Source organism: Nothobranchius furzeri, chromosome 9 (assembly GCF_043380555.1).
Source record: "Nothobranchius furzeri strain GRZ-AD chromosome 9, NfurGRZ-RIMD1, whole genome shotgun sequence".
Taxonomy (NCBI): Eukaryota; Metazoa; Chordata; class Actinopteri; order Cyprinodontiformes; family Nothobranchiidae; genus Nothobranchius; species Nothobranchius furzeri.
In genome coordinates, this window is record NC_091749.1 from 29,793,340 (window position 1) to 29,810,629 (window position 17,290).

Sequence of the window (17,290 nt, forward strand, 5' to 3'; positions counted from 1 at the left end):
TTCATCAGAAAAGCTAACGACCAGTGGTCCAGACTTTTAAATACAACTGCCAAAGTTAATAAAGTCAAATCTGTTATCAGGTGGAAAAGTCCAACTTAATGTCTAAGACTTGGCACGCTCGTTATGCTGTCTTGTTTGAGCCACAAACTGCCTTGTTTAAAATGTTATGCAAGGGCGAGCAAGCCTTGTGCACGCCTTGTACATTGGACGGGACTGCATAAAAGTGAGCCTCAGTTCTGGTTCGGGGCCTTTAGTCTAAACGGCTGTTTGTATGTTGTGAGCAGATTCGAATTCATTAAAGACCCACGCTGTCAAATGGTGAACCCGTCTCCAACTCTTTTATAAGATCACAAAACCCTCTACAATCTCAAATCAAGCACAATTCAAAAACATAAATAAGGACATTTTCTATCTGTAATATTTGTGTTTTTTTCTTATTTCTGCAAAGCAATGAGTGGCATGACTGTGTTTACATCGTGAACAGAACTGAGCGAGGTTATACTCAAGATTAGTAAAAACAACATCCTGGTATTAGAATAAAAACATTTGTACAGTTAGCCATAGGGGCCTTAGCATAATTCGTGTAACAGTAACACGTTAGCGGCTACATGGTAGCTGGAGGTTGCCCCAAGCTTAGTTGGATGGTGGATGTGTTCAGTACTTTTGTAGTTAAATGAGTTTTCTGTCCTGTGTGGACTCTCATGTGACTTTTTAAATTTGATTTTGTACTAAATCTTTTTCCACAGAACTCACAAGCAAAAGGCTTCTGTCCTGTGTGGACTCTCATGTGACTGTTTAAACTGGTCTTTTCACTAAATCTTTTTCCACAGTGCTCACAGACAAAATGTTTTTGGCCTGTATGGATACTCATGTGACCATTTAAACTTTCCTTTCTGCTAAATATTTGTCCACAAAGCTCACAAGCAAATGGTTTCTGTCCTGTGTGGAGACGCACATGTCTGTTTAAATTTCCCTTCTGACGAAATCTTTGTCCACAGAGCTCACAAGCAAAAGGTTTCTGTCCTGTGTGGACAGTCAAGTGACTGTTTAAATGTGCCTTCTGGCTAAATCTTTGTCCACAGAGCTCACAAGCAAAAAGTTTCTGTCCTGTGTGAACACTCATGTGTTTGTGTAAACTTATCTTTTGACTAAATCTTTGTCCACAGAGCTCACAAGCAAAAGGTTTCTGTCCTGTGTGGACTTTCATGTGTCTGTTTAAGTTTGATTTTCTCCTAAATATTTTTTCACAGTTATCACAACTAAATGATTTTAGTTCTGTTCGGACTTTACTGCATGAGTCTACATGTTGCTTCACGTTAACACGTTTCTTACTAACCAAACAGCCTAACGGCATTGCTGAATTACCCATCATCGTCACATGTTTCTGGAGAGACCATTTATGAAGAAACTGTTTACCACACTCAGTGCAGCTAAAGGATTTGTTCACAGTCTGAACATCTGTGTCAGAAGAGCTGCTCTCATTGCAGTCGTTGTCTCCATCTTCAGTTTCAGGCCCAGAGTCTGACAGCTCAGAGTCTAGATTCACATCATCATCTTCTCCATCATCTCCACTAATTTCAGTCTCTGAAGAATCGGACGTCTGTTCATGAGGGTTCAGATCTGGGTTCCTGCTAGTTTCTGCACTTCCACCAGTTTTTGCTGTCATCAGGTCAGCTGAGCTGCTGGTTGGAACACCTCTGTCTTCTATTTGCTGCTGATCAAGCGGTGAGAAAAGAGGTTTCTCTTCATCATCCTCACACTTTAGAACGACAGTGAATGGAAAACTGGTGAGATCAATCTCCTCCTCCATATGGTGCCGTTCTCCCTCTAAACTGGTCCAGAGTTCCTCCTGTTCCTCTTTTATGTGGAGTTTTGGTTCCTGCTGGTCCTCACCAGCACTCTGTTCTTCATGAGGTTCTTCTTTAACCACCACCACCTGTTGAACATCTGTAGGAAATACAGAAATACACAATGTGTATTACTGACTGTACCCTAAAGCTCTGTGTGAAGACTCACTTGTTCAAGCTGGCTTTTGTATGACCTTCTTCACCACTCCCTCTTTCTTAACATGTTTTTTAATCACAATTGCCTATTTTTGCTCATTTTAAATATACTTTAAAAAATTTTCTAAATTCTTTTTTATATTTTTACATTTTTTGTGAAGAGCCTCGTGATTTTTATCTTGAGAGGCGCTATAGAAATGATACTTTCTTCTTCTTCGGTCAAAATGTCCTCATTTGTGTCATCACAAAAAAGGAGTGGAGTCCCCAGACATGAAAATTGTTAAGGATCTGACTTTTTTGTTTACTGAGATGCAGAGTGGAACTATGGCTAAGAGTAGATCATTGATCGGATTTGTTCCTGTGTATCGGCACACACGTGGTTCACGGCTTGATCATGTGGAGGGCCGAGGCGCCACCTGTTCAATCCAAACAAGAAAAGCACAGCGGTGGTCATGGCTAGGGAGGAGAGGAGCTTGAGAAACCACCTGCATCATTTAAGTGGCATGTATGGGAGCATTTTGGATTCCCTGTAAATTACAATGATGATACAAATGGAAAAAATGAACATGAGTGTGTGCTTCCAGCCTTACAACGCAGCATTGTACACACATACCCCCGATCGCTCTGTGTCTGTGTGGGGTGGGGGGTGGGGGGGTTGTTGACGTGGTGGGACCTGTAAATATTTGAAGGACAAATCTGTAAAAGAGGAGGCAAGAAAATAAAACAGGACACAGCGAGTGAGCAGAAATCGGACTTCTGTAATTCATATTTATATAGCAAGTTGAAAATTTAGCAGAAATATGTGGCATTACATGTTCTACAAAATTAAAAGAGAGCAAACTTTTTTAACTTTCAGTTTTCTTTTTTTTCTGCCGAGCTGAAAAATGATCCAAATCATGACTGAAAACCGTGACATGATCCGAACTGTGGGTTTTTTGATCCGTTGCACCACTAGCTAAGAGGAAAGGCAATAAACACATGAAGTGTTGGCGAAAAAAAAAATGGTGTGTGCAAGCCACTTCAAAGAACACTACTTTGGCAGCAGAATTAGCATGCAAACTTCTAACTATAGAAGCTTTCCGGAGTTTTCCCCTTTCGGAAATTATGTATGATTTTTCAGAAATCTCTAAAAGTGATTATCTCACCAAGTACAACACGTCTTTTTTTTTTTTTTTTTTGCTAAGCACGCTCCCTGCCCTGCCGAGCTCCGTGCGATAGGAAACTGAGCGCAGACCAGAACTAACCAATAGTGTTAGACTACCGCTTACGTGCTTCAAATTTAAGGAATAACTTGACTGTCGCAGAGTTGATGACAAGTAAGTCTTTAAAATATAATGTAACGTCCAGCAATGGTCAGTTTTTAGGTTCTGTTTGACCATTGTAGTGTGATGAATTGTCCATTTCTGACCTAAAGGCCCTGCTCTATTTGCTCTGCACAAGCAAAACCATAAGTTTCTGACACAAGCCTAATCTACAAGATATGGGCCAAGGCCACTCATGCTCTGTGCTCTTATCTAAACTGTTGCTTCCTCGGACAGCACAAGAAAGAACAAAGAAGAACTCTTTTAGAAACAGAACTATTTCTCTTTAAATAATAATCAAATAATCATGTGAAGCTAATGTTCAATCAATCTGTGAAATGAGAATATTAATTATTTGATATTATAATCCTATGATAGTATTTTAATAAGTAAAATAACTTTAAACTAGATACTAGACTCATCACACGTAATGTTAAAAAGGCGTGGTTTTGTTGGTGCTTGGTAATCCCCTTTTGTTGGCAAATCCTGATTCGACCATAAATTAAAACATCCAAATTATAAAACTATACCCACGTCATCATAAGTTGAGTTCCAAGCGTTCTAGCGAAGTTATCGGAGTGGCCAATCCGTAACTTTCCTCTTAAAGCTGAAAGAACCTAACGACAAGCTGGATTAAATCTGTTGCATGTTCCACCTGCTGCAACGGTTCCTTCAGAATAAAAGCTGAACCATCACGACCCTTCAGGGTCTTGCTAGATGCCAATAAAACTGTCGTGACCTGGGAGTAACTCAAGACTTGACTGGTCGGCAACTGCGGCTTTGCTACAGGCTTTGGTTCCAAGAGAGTCTAAAGCTGGACCCCCGACACCTCCTGATCTAAACGAGGACTTTCGATGGGGTACGTAGACCGACTCAATGTGTGTTATAATCTCCAAACCAAGCTTAGAGCGAAACACTATCTCACTCCCAACAGAACTAATCGTTTCTCCGGATTTGCTGGTTCTGAACATATTCACACATACACCATCCTCAGTCTTACGCCACCTTAGTTCATCATCACATAGTGTTTAAAGTTAGTCTTGTTTAAATTGTTGAGAAATAAATAATTTAACTTTTAAACCTGACTCTCTCTTTCTTGGAGTTAATATGAAGTGTTGCTCAATCCCTGCAATAAAAAGATCCGATCTTCTGGTTAAATTTACTCAAAGATCCATTAAAGTGATATTTCATATTTTATAATATTTCACATTCTATGGTTTCTAATTAAATGTAAAAACATCTTCTCTACACCATTCAGCATCTATCTAGTCAAAAAGGAGACACCAGACTGCATGTGTTCCCTTTAAATTGGCCTGCTTTCATCCCATCAGCTGGAGCTCAGAGCCTCTCTGCAGCTCTGAACACATGAGAACGTATTGTCAACAATAATGTTCTCTCCTCAAGGTTCATCCTTATCGTCCTACAGGATTCTTCATGCCTAACACTCGCAGCTCAGATCAGTTACCAAATCAAAGAATGATTTCCTAAATTAAATGTGAACTTCTAAAACTTATAAGCTAGCTAATCATTAAATAAACGTTTGTTTATTGCTATTTATAATAATTATAATATAATGAAATGTTTCATTAATCTGTGCTCAATGACTGAAGTTTGAAATGAATGTTACGTTATGATTACAGTGATTGAAATATGTTTCAGCATGTTGATATGACGAGGTCATCACCATTTGCACTCACACAAGAACAAAGTAAGGTAAAGTTAAACTCATGACACATAAATAGTCCTTGACCCCAGATCAGAGCCTCCGGTATCAAAGAAGGTGTGTTTCTGAGACTCTTCATAATATTCCTCAAACTTGTCAGCCTCTGGTTGGCTACACAAATCATAACATGAGAACATTAAAACCAGATCACTCTGGTGACTCAGCAGTTCTAGAGAAAGCTTCAGACCGGCCATCTGAAGCAAAAGCCTCTTTAACATCAAAGCTTTTGACACGTCGTCAAAATCTTTTCGCACCTGCAAAGCTGATACAGCAAACAGTTCCTGCAGAACAAGCTGATATTGTTTAGACTCCTTAAGAGTCCCAGACGCGCAGTTCCATCCGTCTGTTGTGACCTGAAGACAACTCTAAGACCGGTCTAGTAGTGCCGCAGTTTCTTCTACGGACCTCGGTGCCTGGAAGTCCGAGGACTTCCACATTCCGGATATATCACAAGGGTCTTTGAGTGGGTATGTAGACACGACAGATTGTGTCTAATGAGTTTTTGATAACAACCACCTTCATAGCTTAACGCAAACCAAATTCTTTTACATCCAGAACTCAGCTCTCCTAGATACAGAAGTTCTGATAACATCGCTTTCACACATAGGTTCATACATCACATCTAGTTCCATCCATCACAGTAAATGTTAGTTAACTTGTCATGTTTTAATTGTTGGTAAAATAAATTCTTACTTTTATAAATCTGACTATTTTCTGAAGCAAAACGAAGTGTGTACAATCCCTTAATAAACAAAGAATCCTAGAATCTTCTGATAAACGCACTAAAGACCAAGCAGAGTTGATATTCTATATTTAAATAGAGCATCACAGCTTATTGGTCATAAGTAAAGGTAATATATATATTGAGCTCTTAAAGCACTCAATTTACCAAACCCTACAATAAATATATGAAAACACAACATGAGATGAGAATAATACTTGTAAAACGTTAGTCACGTTTATTTGTGCACAATTAATCGGATTGAAAGCCCAATCAGATAAAAAATTCTACATGTAAACATGTCAATTGGAATGTTCTCATCTGATTCGTCCCAATTGGAATGAAATTTAAATATGATTGAGAGGTGGTTTTGTCTGATCATCAGTCTGATTGACGTGCTCGTACACAGCCAATCTGATTGTTGGAGTAAAATAATGCCCACTGCGCATGTGTGCAACAGCTAGGAGCCTCCTCGCCATCATTTAGAATACCTGACTTAAAAAATGACGGCATAATTAACGAGCGCCGGCTTTTAAATATGATGGCAAGCAGTCCCCGTTTCAGTAATATCTAACCCAGAACTTGCATTTTGTCGAAGTAAAAAAAAAACATCTGATTATTGCACAAATCATTCGACAAACGTGTTCAAGTCTGTACTGGAAACACGCAGATTCATTCATAACAAGTCAGTGTGTTGGATAAAAAGCTGATTTTCACCTTCACTTTTTACTAGTATTGTTTTTTTCAAACAGAGTTAATTAGCCTTATTCACATTTAACGTGGTAAATACAGTATTGGATGCATGGAAGATGATTTTGTCTGGGAACCATCTGGTGTGATTAAACCGGCTCCTGCCATAGGGAAAAGTCAACCTTGTAAGTCTGCAGTTCTGTTATCACAACAAACTCCCTAGTGAAGTGAGTGAGTGTTTCTCTGAACCTGGGAAAATTTGTTGTCTGTGAAGGGATGGGTGTGGTCATCTATAATGTGCTATGTCATATGTCATCTGTGAATAAAACCTTTTGAGGAGCTCCAGCTCTTCGAGAGACTAAACCGACCTCCCTTGACTGGTGTGTTACTTTCTTCTCTCCGGTTTTGCAAAATCTGATTATTGCCTATTTGTGTTTATTGGTAAAATGGTATTAATAACAATAATATCTCAAACCCCCACCCCCCACCCCCCACCCCCCCTTGTGTGTTTTGGACTTTCTTTGAGGTACACCTGAATTGAATAAATAAAAATACCCAACACAGTGTGCACTTGTTAAGTGGTGTTTAAAAAACAATGAAGGTAGTGTGAAAGAGGCAAGAATTAAAAATAGGTAAGCTCAGATTGAAACATCTCCGTCTTCTATTTGCTGCTGATCAAACTATGAGAACACAGGTTTCTCTTTATCATCCTCACTATTTATAGAAGCTGCAGTTAATGGAAATCTGCCGGCATCAGTCTCCTCCCTCAAATGGTGCTGCTTTCCATCCAGACTGGCCCAGAGTTCCTCCTGCTCCTCCTTTATGTGACAGTGTTCTGGGTCCTGCTCGTCCACGCCAGCACTCTGTTCTTCAGGAGCTTCTTCTTTGACCACCACCACCACCTGTTGAACATCTGTAGGAAACAGAAATATATGATGTGAATCACTGACTGCTGTAACTTTAGGTTCACATTCATCACAGTTGTATTGTTGGTTTGGGTTAGTGACATCAGAACTCACTCAGCAAACTGGAAATAACTTTTGGATTAAGTAACTTTTTTTTGTGAGGTGATTTACAAAGGATTCAAGTCAACATACTTTTAACATTCCCAGAGGGAAATTAAACATTATTGTAACTCATTATTTAAAGAGCAAGTCACCCCCTTCCAGAGTATTACTCCGCCCCCACTTCCTGTTTGAAAAATGCAGCAAATGCTGTTGCCTAGCAGACCGAGGGCAGAGCCGCTAACAAATACACACGCACACACACACAAGCTCACAACGGCATTGTGACATCTTATGGTACCAGCTAACGTTCTAGGGTACCTCTTAGCCAATAGTGACGGCAGATTTAAATTCAAATGCAGTGCAGAAATTTTTTCTCCGACAATGGCACAACACTGACAGTTTTAGGCAGAAAATTCAAATTTTAACTAAAATGCACTAAAGTGCAAAACCACTGACTAAACGTGTCTGCAGCACGATTAGACAAGCATTTATATAGTTTATCAGAAAATAAAGTTGATTCGGGGGTGACTTCCTCTTTAAAATACTTATGAACTAAAATTGGAAAAGAGTTAAATGCCTTCTCCAGGTCAGGAACAAAGTCCTGCCCCAAGTGGAGGAGCTTTGGGTAGTGACCGAAAGAACGAGATCACGGATACAAGCGGTCAAAATGCTTTTTCTCCGCAGGGTGTCTGGGCTCTCCCGTAGAGATAGGGTAAGAAGCTCGGTCATCCGGGAGGGGCTCGGAGTAGACCCGCCTCTCCTCCACATCAAGAGGAGCCAGTTGAGGTGGCTCAGGCTAGGGATGTCGACATCCAATCATGTGTTCAAAAATCAACCCGATCATGTGGTTTCAGGCTTAATCGGGGTCTGACATAACGTCCCGATCCAGACTCGGATACAAGCGTTGAATTACGGGGGAGAGTAGCTGCGTCCTGCGCATGGCCACATTCTCAAAGTGACGCCACAAAAAAATTTGGGGTGGGAATTTAACGCATTAATTGCGATTAATTAATTGCAGAAGATTTAGTGCGTTAAAAAATTAATGCATTTAATCGCAGCTTGCATTCTAGACAATGCAGAACTTTTGTCAGTGCACAATTTTCTGATCGGCAGATTACAGTGATGCACATGTCAGGGCGAGGAAATACCAATGGAACTCTCAGAAGAAAGCTCGTTGTTAGGGCCATTAGAAGGGAAATTTAATTTTAAAAAACTACCCAATGGAAGCCTCGATAAAAGCATGGTCTTGTGCAAACTTTGTAAAAAAGAGTTTGCTTACCATCGGAGCGCTTCAACCCTACGGTACCGCCTCAACGCAAGGCATGCTGCAGCTAGCACAGAAAGTGCTAGCTATCTGAGTACAAACAAGCCGTCTCGGCAGCCAAAACTTGATGAAATGACTGGATTCAGGGCCAAAATAAGTAAGTCTACGTCAGACAAACTGACAAATTCTATTGCTAAATGGATTGCCCTGGTCTGTCGGCCACTATCAGTAGTACAAGATACGGGGTTGGAAAATGTGCTACAGGTAGCAACAGGTGATCCAACTTTCCAGCTGCTGTGCCGAAAGACTATCTCAAGTAAAATTCACCACCTTTATGACACTGAAAAGCAAGGAAAACTAGATGCCGTACAGAAAGCGGACTTTGTGGCTCTTACTGGGATCACTGGACCTCTGTAAGCAAATCTAATTATGTCGGAGTCACTGCACACACTGTTGTCACAGATGGTACTTGGCATCTACAGTCTAGGGCCCGACCGATATATCGGCCGGCCGATATTATCAGCCGATATAGGGGTCATTAACTCTATCGGCTATCGGCCAAAAAGACGGCCGATATGGCCGATATAGCGCTACCTATCCATCAGATGGCGCCAGCTTTATGAACTCATGTTGTGGGCTCCACTCCTCGGGGGGTGGAGCCACCATCACAGCACACATGCAGCGGAGCAGCGGAGTCAAGCAGAGAGAGATGGTGATGAGGAAGTAGGAGGTAAGTCTTCAGTTTTAAGCATATTTGTTGTGTCAGTGGTAAGTTGAATGGTAAAATAAGCAATGACAAAAGTATGTTTCCCCTCAACATGCTTCCTAAGTTTATTGTGTGCCACGTAGCCTCGTATTGAAAAGTTAACCTGAAAAAATAAAATAAATACTGCCGCAGCATTAAGCTCTATGCAGAGCTCTCACTGCTTCCCCTTTAGTCATGCAGGGCAGTAAGTAAGTAACATTGGCCTTTTTCTGGTAGACATTCTGGAATATTCTCAGACAATTTCCTCCGCTCTTCTTCAGCAGTCTTTTCAAACTCACGCGGTTCACCCGCAGCTTGCGAAAAAAATAGTGCAGACGCCGAAACTCGCTGCACGGTGCGGGCGGCGCGTGCAGCGCTTCGGCGGCCCATGTGGCCTATAGAATAGGATAACAAGGGCGACGAATGAAGGAGTCCCCGTTTAGCGGCGCTTCGGCGGCACACGACCGTTCTCGCAGCTGAGGACGGGCGAGGGGGGGTTGGCAACAAAGCAATGAAACGCTGTGCAGGGAGTCCCAGCTGGGAGAGGGGGGGGGGGGGGGGCAGTAATACGAGAAAATAAACATCCCTCTCTACAATAGAATACATCTATTGTATTTTTCAGCCTTATATTTTACATAAGGCTTATACATTGCCACATACTAATTTAACGTATCTTATTTTTATTTTCCTAATACTGTCGGCTTTGGAAAGGATCAAAACACAAAAGTGTAAAACTCAAAAGTATTTTAATGCCAAAAATCAGGTGACAGAAATAAAAACAGGTAGCCAGGACGCTGAAACCAGCAGAGTATGACTGAAACTGAACCGTATGCACTGAGGAGTGAGAGATGACAGAGGACTAGTTATGAGGAGTGGGAACAGAGTATAGCAGGGGAACATAGGAGGAACTATAAATGAAAATAATTTTAAAGAAGAAATAATCCTAAAAGGGAAAGAAGAATAACTAGAAAAAAACCTGACAACAAACCGAAGACGAATACTAAATGAGAAAACCTTAACAGCTGGGGAACCAAACAAAAACAGAGCCATTGGTTTTGAGCCACAATGTCTGATATCATTTATTTACATGATAATTTTTAAACTTTTAAGTATAAAAATGCCACATTTAATGTATTTTACTTTGTCTTAGTATCAACAGATATATAACTGTACTTTTATGCTGATTATTTTATTACAGATGGAAAAAGAGGGCCTACTTCACTAAAGATCCATCTGGTGATGTCATCTGCAGCATCTGCTCATCTTCAGTAGTAGTTTGTGTGTTCTGTTGTTTTTGAGATTGCAAAATAAATCTTATTTGCATTACTTGGAAACCCTAGTGAGTTATTGAGACAGTTCTTTGGTGTGTAATAGAGAAATAAGTTTGCATCAAAAAGGCAGAGAATGAAGGGTTTAATCTTAAGAACATTTGTATTTATTTTTTTGTGAGGGAGATTTATCGGCCATTATATCGTCTATCGGCCTTTGTTAAAAGTTTTATATCGGTATCGGCCCCCAAAAAAGCATATCGGTCGGACCCTACTACAGTCTTTTGCCCTGACTGTGCAGAAGTCGAACACCAGACACTATGCAGAACTCTGTGCTGAGGAGTTTCTCTCTGTGGTGGAGGAATGGGGAATTAAAGAAAAGGTCACCACAATTGGGACTGACAGTGCACGAACCATGGTGGCTGCAGCAAGACACCCCCCATTCCAACACATGCCTTGTTTTGCTCATATCTTGCAAAGAGCCATCACAGTTAGCCTTGCCGACAGTGGGTTAAGTGACGTATTAGCAAAATGTTGCTAAGTCGTGGGGCACTTTAAACACAGTCTTGCTAATACAGAAGAGCTACACCAGGAGCAAGCAAGACTGGGGAAAGAAAAAGAGGCTCTCATACAAGATGTTTCCACATGGTGGAATTCAACACTGGATATGATCTCTCATCTACTAAACAATCAAGAAGCAGTTTCAGCTAACAGAAACACAAGCTAGTCTTGTTAACTCCATCAGAGCTGGTGAAACTCCAAAGGCTGGCAAGTGTCCTTGAGCCATGCAGGTAAATAAAACTTTTTTCTTAGTTTGTTTTTATTTTATAGTTGACAGTTATTGTAGATTTATAAAAAATTGTTTTCCTGGACTTTCTACTGCAGATTCGTGACTGTGCTCCTGGGAGGCGAGACTTATGTCTCATGCTCAGTCGGCTTACCTGCTCTCTGCCACCTGTATCACACCATGGCAGTCTCTGATGATGACTCAAACTACATGGTGAAATTGAAGACTGCCTTCACAAAGGACTTATCCCAACGTGCAGCTACTCTGAATCATGAATGGCTTAAGATGGCTACTGTGCTCGACCCACGCTTCAAAGATTTAAAGTGCATTGCGAAGGGAAAGCGAGAAGAGGTTTGGCACAGCCTTGAAACCTTACTGCAGGACCAGAGTACAGATGCCCCCACACAGGAGCCAGCAAAGAAAAAGAGCCTGCTTCTCACATCATTGTCTTCAGACTCTGATTCAGATGAGGAAATCCTATGCAACAGGGCCCTGAGTTTATACAGAGCAGAATCCACCATCAGCTAAACAGACTGCCCACTGCAGTGGTGGTCCAGTCGAGCTGGGACCCACCCACAGTTGTCTGTTCTGGCCTGCAAGTTCCTTATTAGTCCTGCCACTTCTGTCCCATGCAAGAGGCTGTTCTCACTTGCAGGTCATATAGTAACAAAAAAGAGAGCTGCCTTGAGCTCTGAGAATGTGAACAGGCTAGTTTGTCTAAGCAACTGCTTAAAAGAAAAGGAGAAGAAATGATCAGTGAAGTACTGTGAGCAGAAAAACAGGCAATCACAGTAAAAATGCCAGGGCTCATTCTACAGGACCAGGGCATTGCAGGAGAATGTCTGAAGAAGAAATGTATTATTTCTATACATGTTTTGGCTGTCATACTTCCCTATAGTCCCTTTAATTAACATATTAAAGAGGCTTTTTGATATCTTTTACAGTTTTTCTGAAATCGCAGGTAGAAGCTGAGGTACGACTTGAAATTTTCAGAAAAATTCACAAAAGTTATAATGGGGAAAGATAGGAGAGTTGACCCTCCCTTGCTCAATTTCTGGCATAGTCCCGAGAGAACCGTAGGTCCAATTGAAATGAGACACACGCTGGCTTACAGCTTACGAATATACCTTCGTTTTGAGCTATAATTCATGAATGTACTCTAAATATTGTAGTCGTACGATTCATTTCTTTGAGAATATTAAAATTAGGGCTGCTCAATTAATCGAATTTTAATCACGATTACGATCCGAGTTTTGAACGATTATAAAAAACAAAACAAGCCGATTATTTGCTCCTCCCACTTGCGCTGCCCTGAGTTGCAAATGAAGCGCTCCTCCTAGGGTGTTGCCAACTTGGCGACTTTGACGCTATTTCTAGCAGCTTTTCAGACCCCCTTCTTGACTTTTTAAATCTTAAAAGTACCTAGCGAACACCTCAGAAACATCTCTGGTAACCCTTAGCTACTTTCTGGATAACTGTCGTCGACATTTCCTGCAGGTTAGCTAAACACTCCGCCTGCGCTCCGGACCGTTCTTCAGGACATTAGGAAAGGGAATGATGTAGTGATGTGTCAGTCGCTAAAGAAACAGCTCTCAGAGCCGGCTCCCTGTTGGATTAACCAGAGTGAGTGACACACACACCGTACCTGCGGACTCCTGAACCGCTAAAAACGGCTAAATGTGCGCGTGCGGCGTGCTAAACACGTGCAGCTTGCCCCGATTGATGTGAGACCGGGTTGGGGGTTGGGGGGTGCAGCTTTGGTTGGGACAATTATTACATTAACTGATGGACTTGTAAATAAATAGTTTATAAATAAGGTAGAAATAAGTTCCTCACGCTGATAAATAATAGCTAATCTCTCTGAGGACACGGTGCTAGTGCACTCTCCTACAGCACCTTGACACAACTCAATAAATGTTATGCAACATTTTGTGAACATCAATTTATTTGCATTTATTTGTTATAAATGCCGCTGTATAATTCTTGCTGTCAGTATTTGCAAGATATTGGTATTTGGGTCTGTACTGGTTAGACTTAAATGAGTTAAACCAAGGTCTATAGCCCTTGGGTCATAGACTATGAGCTATAAGTATATTGGTCTTTTTATACTGGGAATCAGGAGTTCTTTTAGTGATCGTCCTGTATCTTATTTATTTTTGTCCTGATTGTGCCCTGAGCAATTTTATAATTGAATAAAAACAAATAAAATCAACATAAATAGAAAAATCGTCCTAAATAATCGTAATCTCAATTTCAGTCACCATAATCGTGATTATTATTTTTGCCATAATCGAGCAGCCCTAATTAAAATAAAATAAAAATGCTTCCCACCACTCTATACTTTAATATAGAAATGTTATTCAAAGTTTAAGAGTCATGTGACATTGTACATAGCTTTATTAAAGCAGACTCCGGTCATCTGTTACCATGGCAACACAAGGAACTACAAATCACTTTAACCAAGTCTCACAGGAATGAATATTAAAAAGCAGAATATTGAGCCAATAACAGACTCCTGTTGTTGATCTTTTTGAACTGTTTGTACTTAAAACTAAAAACAATTTCAATGTGATTGACCGTCAGAAGGTGGGAAAGTGCCCCGCTCCCACCCAGCCCCCTGATTGGTTGAGAGAGGTCAATCATCTTCTGGCTAAATGGAAATACACACCCACGCATGTGATACATCAAATCGATCGGCTTGGCCTAAGGAATCCATCCATCCATCCATCCATCCAATAAACCATCTAACATCAATCCAACAATCCATCCATCATTTCATCCATCCCATATCAAGTCTGAACATATGCTAATCTATCAGTTTCAGATATCAGTAAATGTTTCTAAATTCACAGTTCAGCCAATAGTAAAAATGTACCCATTAAACTATTCTCATTCAAATGCCAGCTGTTTAACTTTTCAAATTTTGAGTTTTTAATCAATGTTGAAAGATTAAAGTTTTCTGCTGTTTAGCATTTTTTGTCCATTCTTCACCTGTATTCTGAGCTTTATTACACTTGTTGGTGATTTTTGCTTCTAAATATTTAAATACGTTCAGCTCATTTTGACAGTTTAGCTTAGTTTCAGCTTCACTTCAGCTATTCAGCAGCTTCAGCAATCATTTTCTGAATTCGGCTTATGCTGCTCATTTCACAGTTCAGCTAAATGTAAAAATTAAACTGTTAAACTAGTCCTACTGAAATAAACGTTGTTTAGACATTGTAGCTGTCCAGATTTTTATACAATGTTCCCAGATTTCAGTTTTCTGCTGTTTAAGATTATTTTTCTCTATTATTCACTTACTTTTTGTGTTTTATTTGCTTCTTGGTGCTTTTTGCTTTCACATCTTTCACTACATTCAGTTCATTTGACGGTTTAACTTCGTTTCAGCTTCAGTTCAGCTATTCAACAACTTCAGCAATCAGTTACCAAATTTAGCATAAACTGCTAATTTCACAGTTCAGCTAAATGTAAAGATTAAACTGTTAAACTTGTCCAACTGAAATTACAAGTGCTCAGACATTTTAGCTGTCCAGATTTTTATAGGCGACGGTGGCACAGGAGCTAAGTGCTCGCCCCGTAATCGGAAGGTTGCTGGTTCGAGCCCCACTCAGTCTGTCGCTGTCGTTGTGTCCTTGGGCAAGACACTTAACCCATGTTGCCTGCTGGTGGTGGTAGGAGGGACCGGTGGCGCCAGTGCTCGGCAGCCTCGCCTCTGCCAGTAGCCCCAGGGCAGCTGTGTCTACATCGTAGCTCATCCCCACCAGTGTGTGAATGAGTGTGTGAATGGGTGAATGACTGATTGTGTTGTAAAGCGCCTTGAGGGGTTCCATGACTCTAGAAGGTGCTACATCAAATACAGGTCATTTACAGGCCATACAATGTTCACAGATTTTTTTGCTATTTGGGATTATTTTTCTCCATTCTTCACTTACTTTTTGTGCTTTATTTGCTTGTTGGTGCTTTTTGCCTCTACATCTTTCAACACATTCAGCTCATTTTGACAGTTTTGCTTAGTTTCAACTTCAGTTCAGCTGTTCAGCAGCTTCAGCTTACAGTTTCAGCTATCCAGCATTCAAACCGCATTTCTACAAGAAATGCAAATTTTTCTAGGTTAATTTAAAATGTAGACAATCCATAACGCTACATAGATGTGGGAGGACTGATAGTTTGATAGTTGACTTGTTGAATAAATAAGCAGAAAATATATGAGGAAACCACACTCACTCACTCACTCACTAGCAGTTTTGTAACAGTACCTGTATTCATGCTGTCCAGATCCTTATGGTGAAATACTCATGATAATCGATGGTCCTAAAGTGGTAGCATGTTTTAGTTAGCCGAGTTTAGCCAACAGCTGCAATAGAAACAAAGTAGAAGAGCTGTTTAAGATGTTTCAAAATAATGCTTGAGAATAAAGACCCAACTGTTTAGTTCTAATCAGCTGAGAACAGATCCAGTCTGGAAAAGAGAGCGTTTGGTGATCTAAGTAGATGGAGTAGAGCAATCCACGTCTCCGCCACAGTGCACTGGCTGTAGTGAACCATGAAGCGTACCGTACAGGCCAAACATTTGGACACATTCTCATTCAATGTGTTTTCTTTATTTTCATGACCATGACCATTTACAAAGGGGCCAACAAGTGATAAACACCTCTGGGAACTCATTCAAGACTGTTGGAAAACCATTTCAGGTGACTACCTCTTGAAGCTCATCAAGAGAATGCCAAGAATGTGTAAAGCAGTACACACACGCCATTTTTGATTAAGTACATATCTCCACGTGTTCATTCATAGTTTTGATGCCTTCAGTGAGAATCTACCAATGTAAGTGGTCATGAAAATAAAGACAACACATTGAATGAGCAGGTGTGTCCAAACTTTTGGACTGTACTGTACATCCATCAAATATCCAACATAAAGCTAACTTCACCACAGTCTCACTACTTTAAGCTGCTGCTGCCTCTCTGGTGGACTCCAGTACTACAAGTTCATTCCAAGCTGTTTTCCAATCAACAAGATCTGGCTGCAGACATCTGAAGTTGTTTTTGTTTTCAACAAAATTTTATTTAGAACTGCATAGTGTTTTTTTTTCTCTTCAAAACTCTAATGCGTCAACGTGCTAACGAAACTTTTTGAACGTGGGAGTGCACTGTGTTCAGTGTTATGTTTTATGAATTTGGTTGACAGTGTACAAAAGTGGAGATTTTGATCTTTTATTCTCATGAGCCGCTTCTGGTATTTCCATTTGCAGACGGTCCCTAAGCGCTCCTCGCAATAAGTCGCAATCAGAGGACGGGTCGTTTTTAAGAAAACAAGGTTGTAGCTTGTTGAGTACCTTGCCACGATTCTGAAAATATTTGATTTGTTTCTACAGAACACTCTAATCCGGAGTTATTGAGGGGGAAATGTCGAATCTGTGAATATCATGCTAACTTTACTTCAAATCCTGCTAGATAGCGGAGCAGACCAAGCAGAGATCCGCACGATGATGATAAAGGGAACCTCTTCAACTTGAGGGTAAGACAAAGGCAGGCAAAAGAACAACAGCAGACCCAGAGGGTGGGAAGTCTATAAAACTTAGTGCTGACCTTATTTTGGAGCTCCGACTGTCACGAAGACTGCATAATATCTTCTTTTGTCCTGGAAAAGACTCGCACCAAGTTGTTGAGAATAAAAATAAGAACATGAGCCAGTAAGAATATTCCTACAGTAGCAGCAATTAGACGATTTTGCTGATGAACTCTCTCGGAAACGGAGCAGAAGACTGCACAGTTGGATCATT

The 17,290-nt window shown here is 40.6% G+C and overlaps 1 protein-coding gene across 1 annotated transcript; it reads right to left on the reverse strand.

The window, feature by feature from the left end:
* Nucleotides 1–314: 314 nt before the first annotated feature.
* On the reverse strand, nucleotides 315–17,290 carry LOC129153235 (zinc finger protein OZF). The gene is made up of 4 exons (XM_054732548.2): nucleotides 17,097–17,290; nucleotides 15,766–15,863; nucleotides 7,154–7,351; nucleotides 315–1,947 (listed from the first exon to the last, which is right to left on the reverse strand). The coding sequence occupies exons 2-4, from the start codon at nucleotides 15,773–15,775 to the stop codon at nucleotides 605–607; spliced, it is 1,551 nt and encodes a 516-aa protein (XP_054588523.2). The 5' UTR covers nucleotides 15,776–15,863; nucleotides 17,097–17,290; the 3' UTR covers nucleotides 315–604.

Bases quoted from the DNA above. Each gene is read 5' to 3' on its own strand.
- LOC129153235 (XM_054732548.2), bottom strand. The intron at 1,948-7,153 runs GTGAGGATGATA...TATTTCCTACAG, and splicing joins AACTGCAGCTTCTATAAATA to ATGTTCAACAGGTGGTGGTG.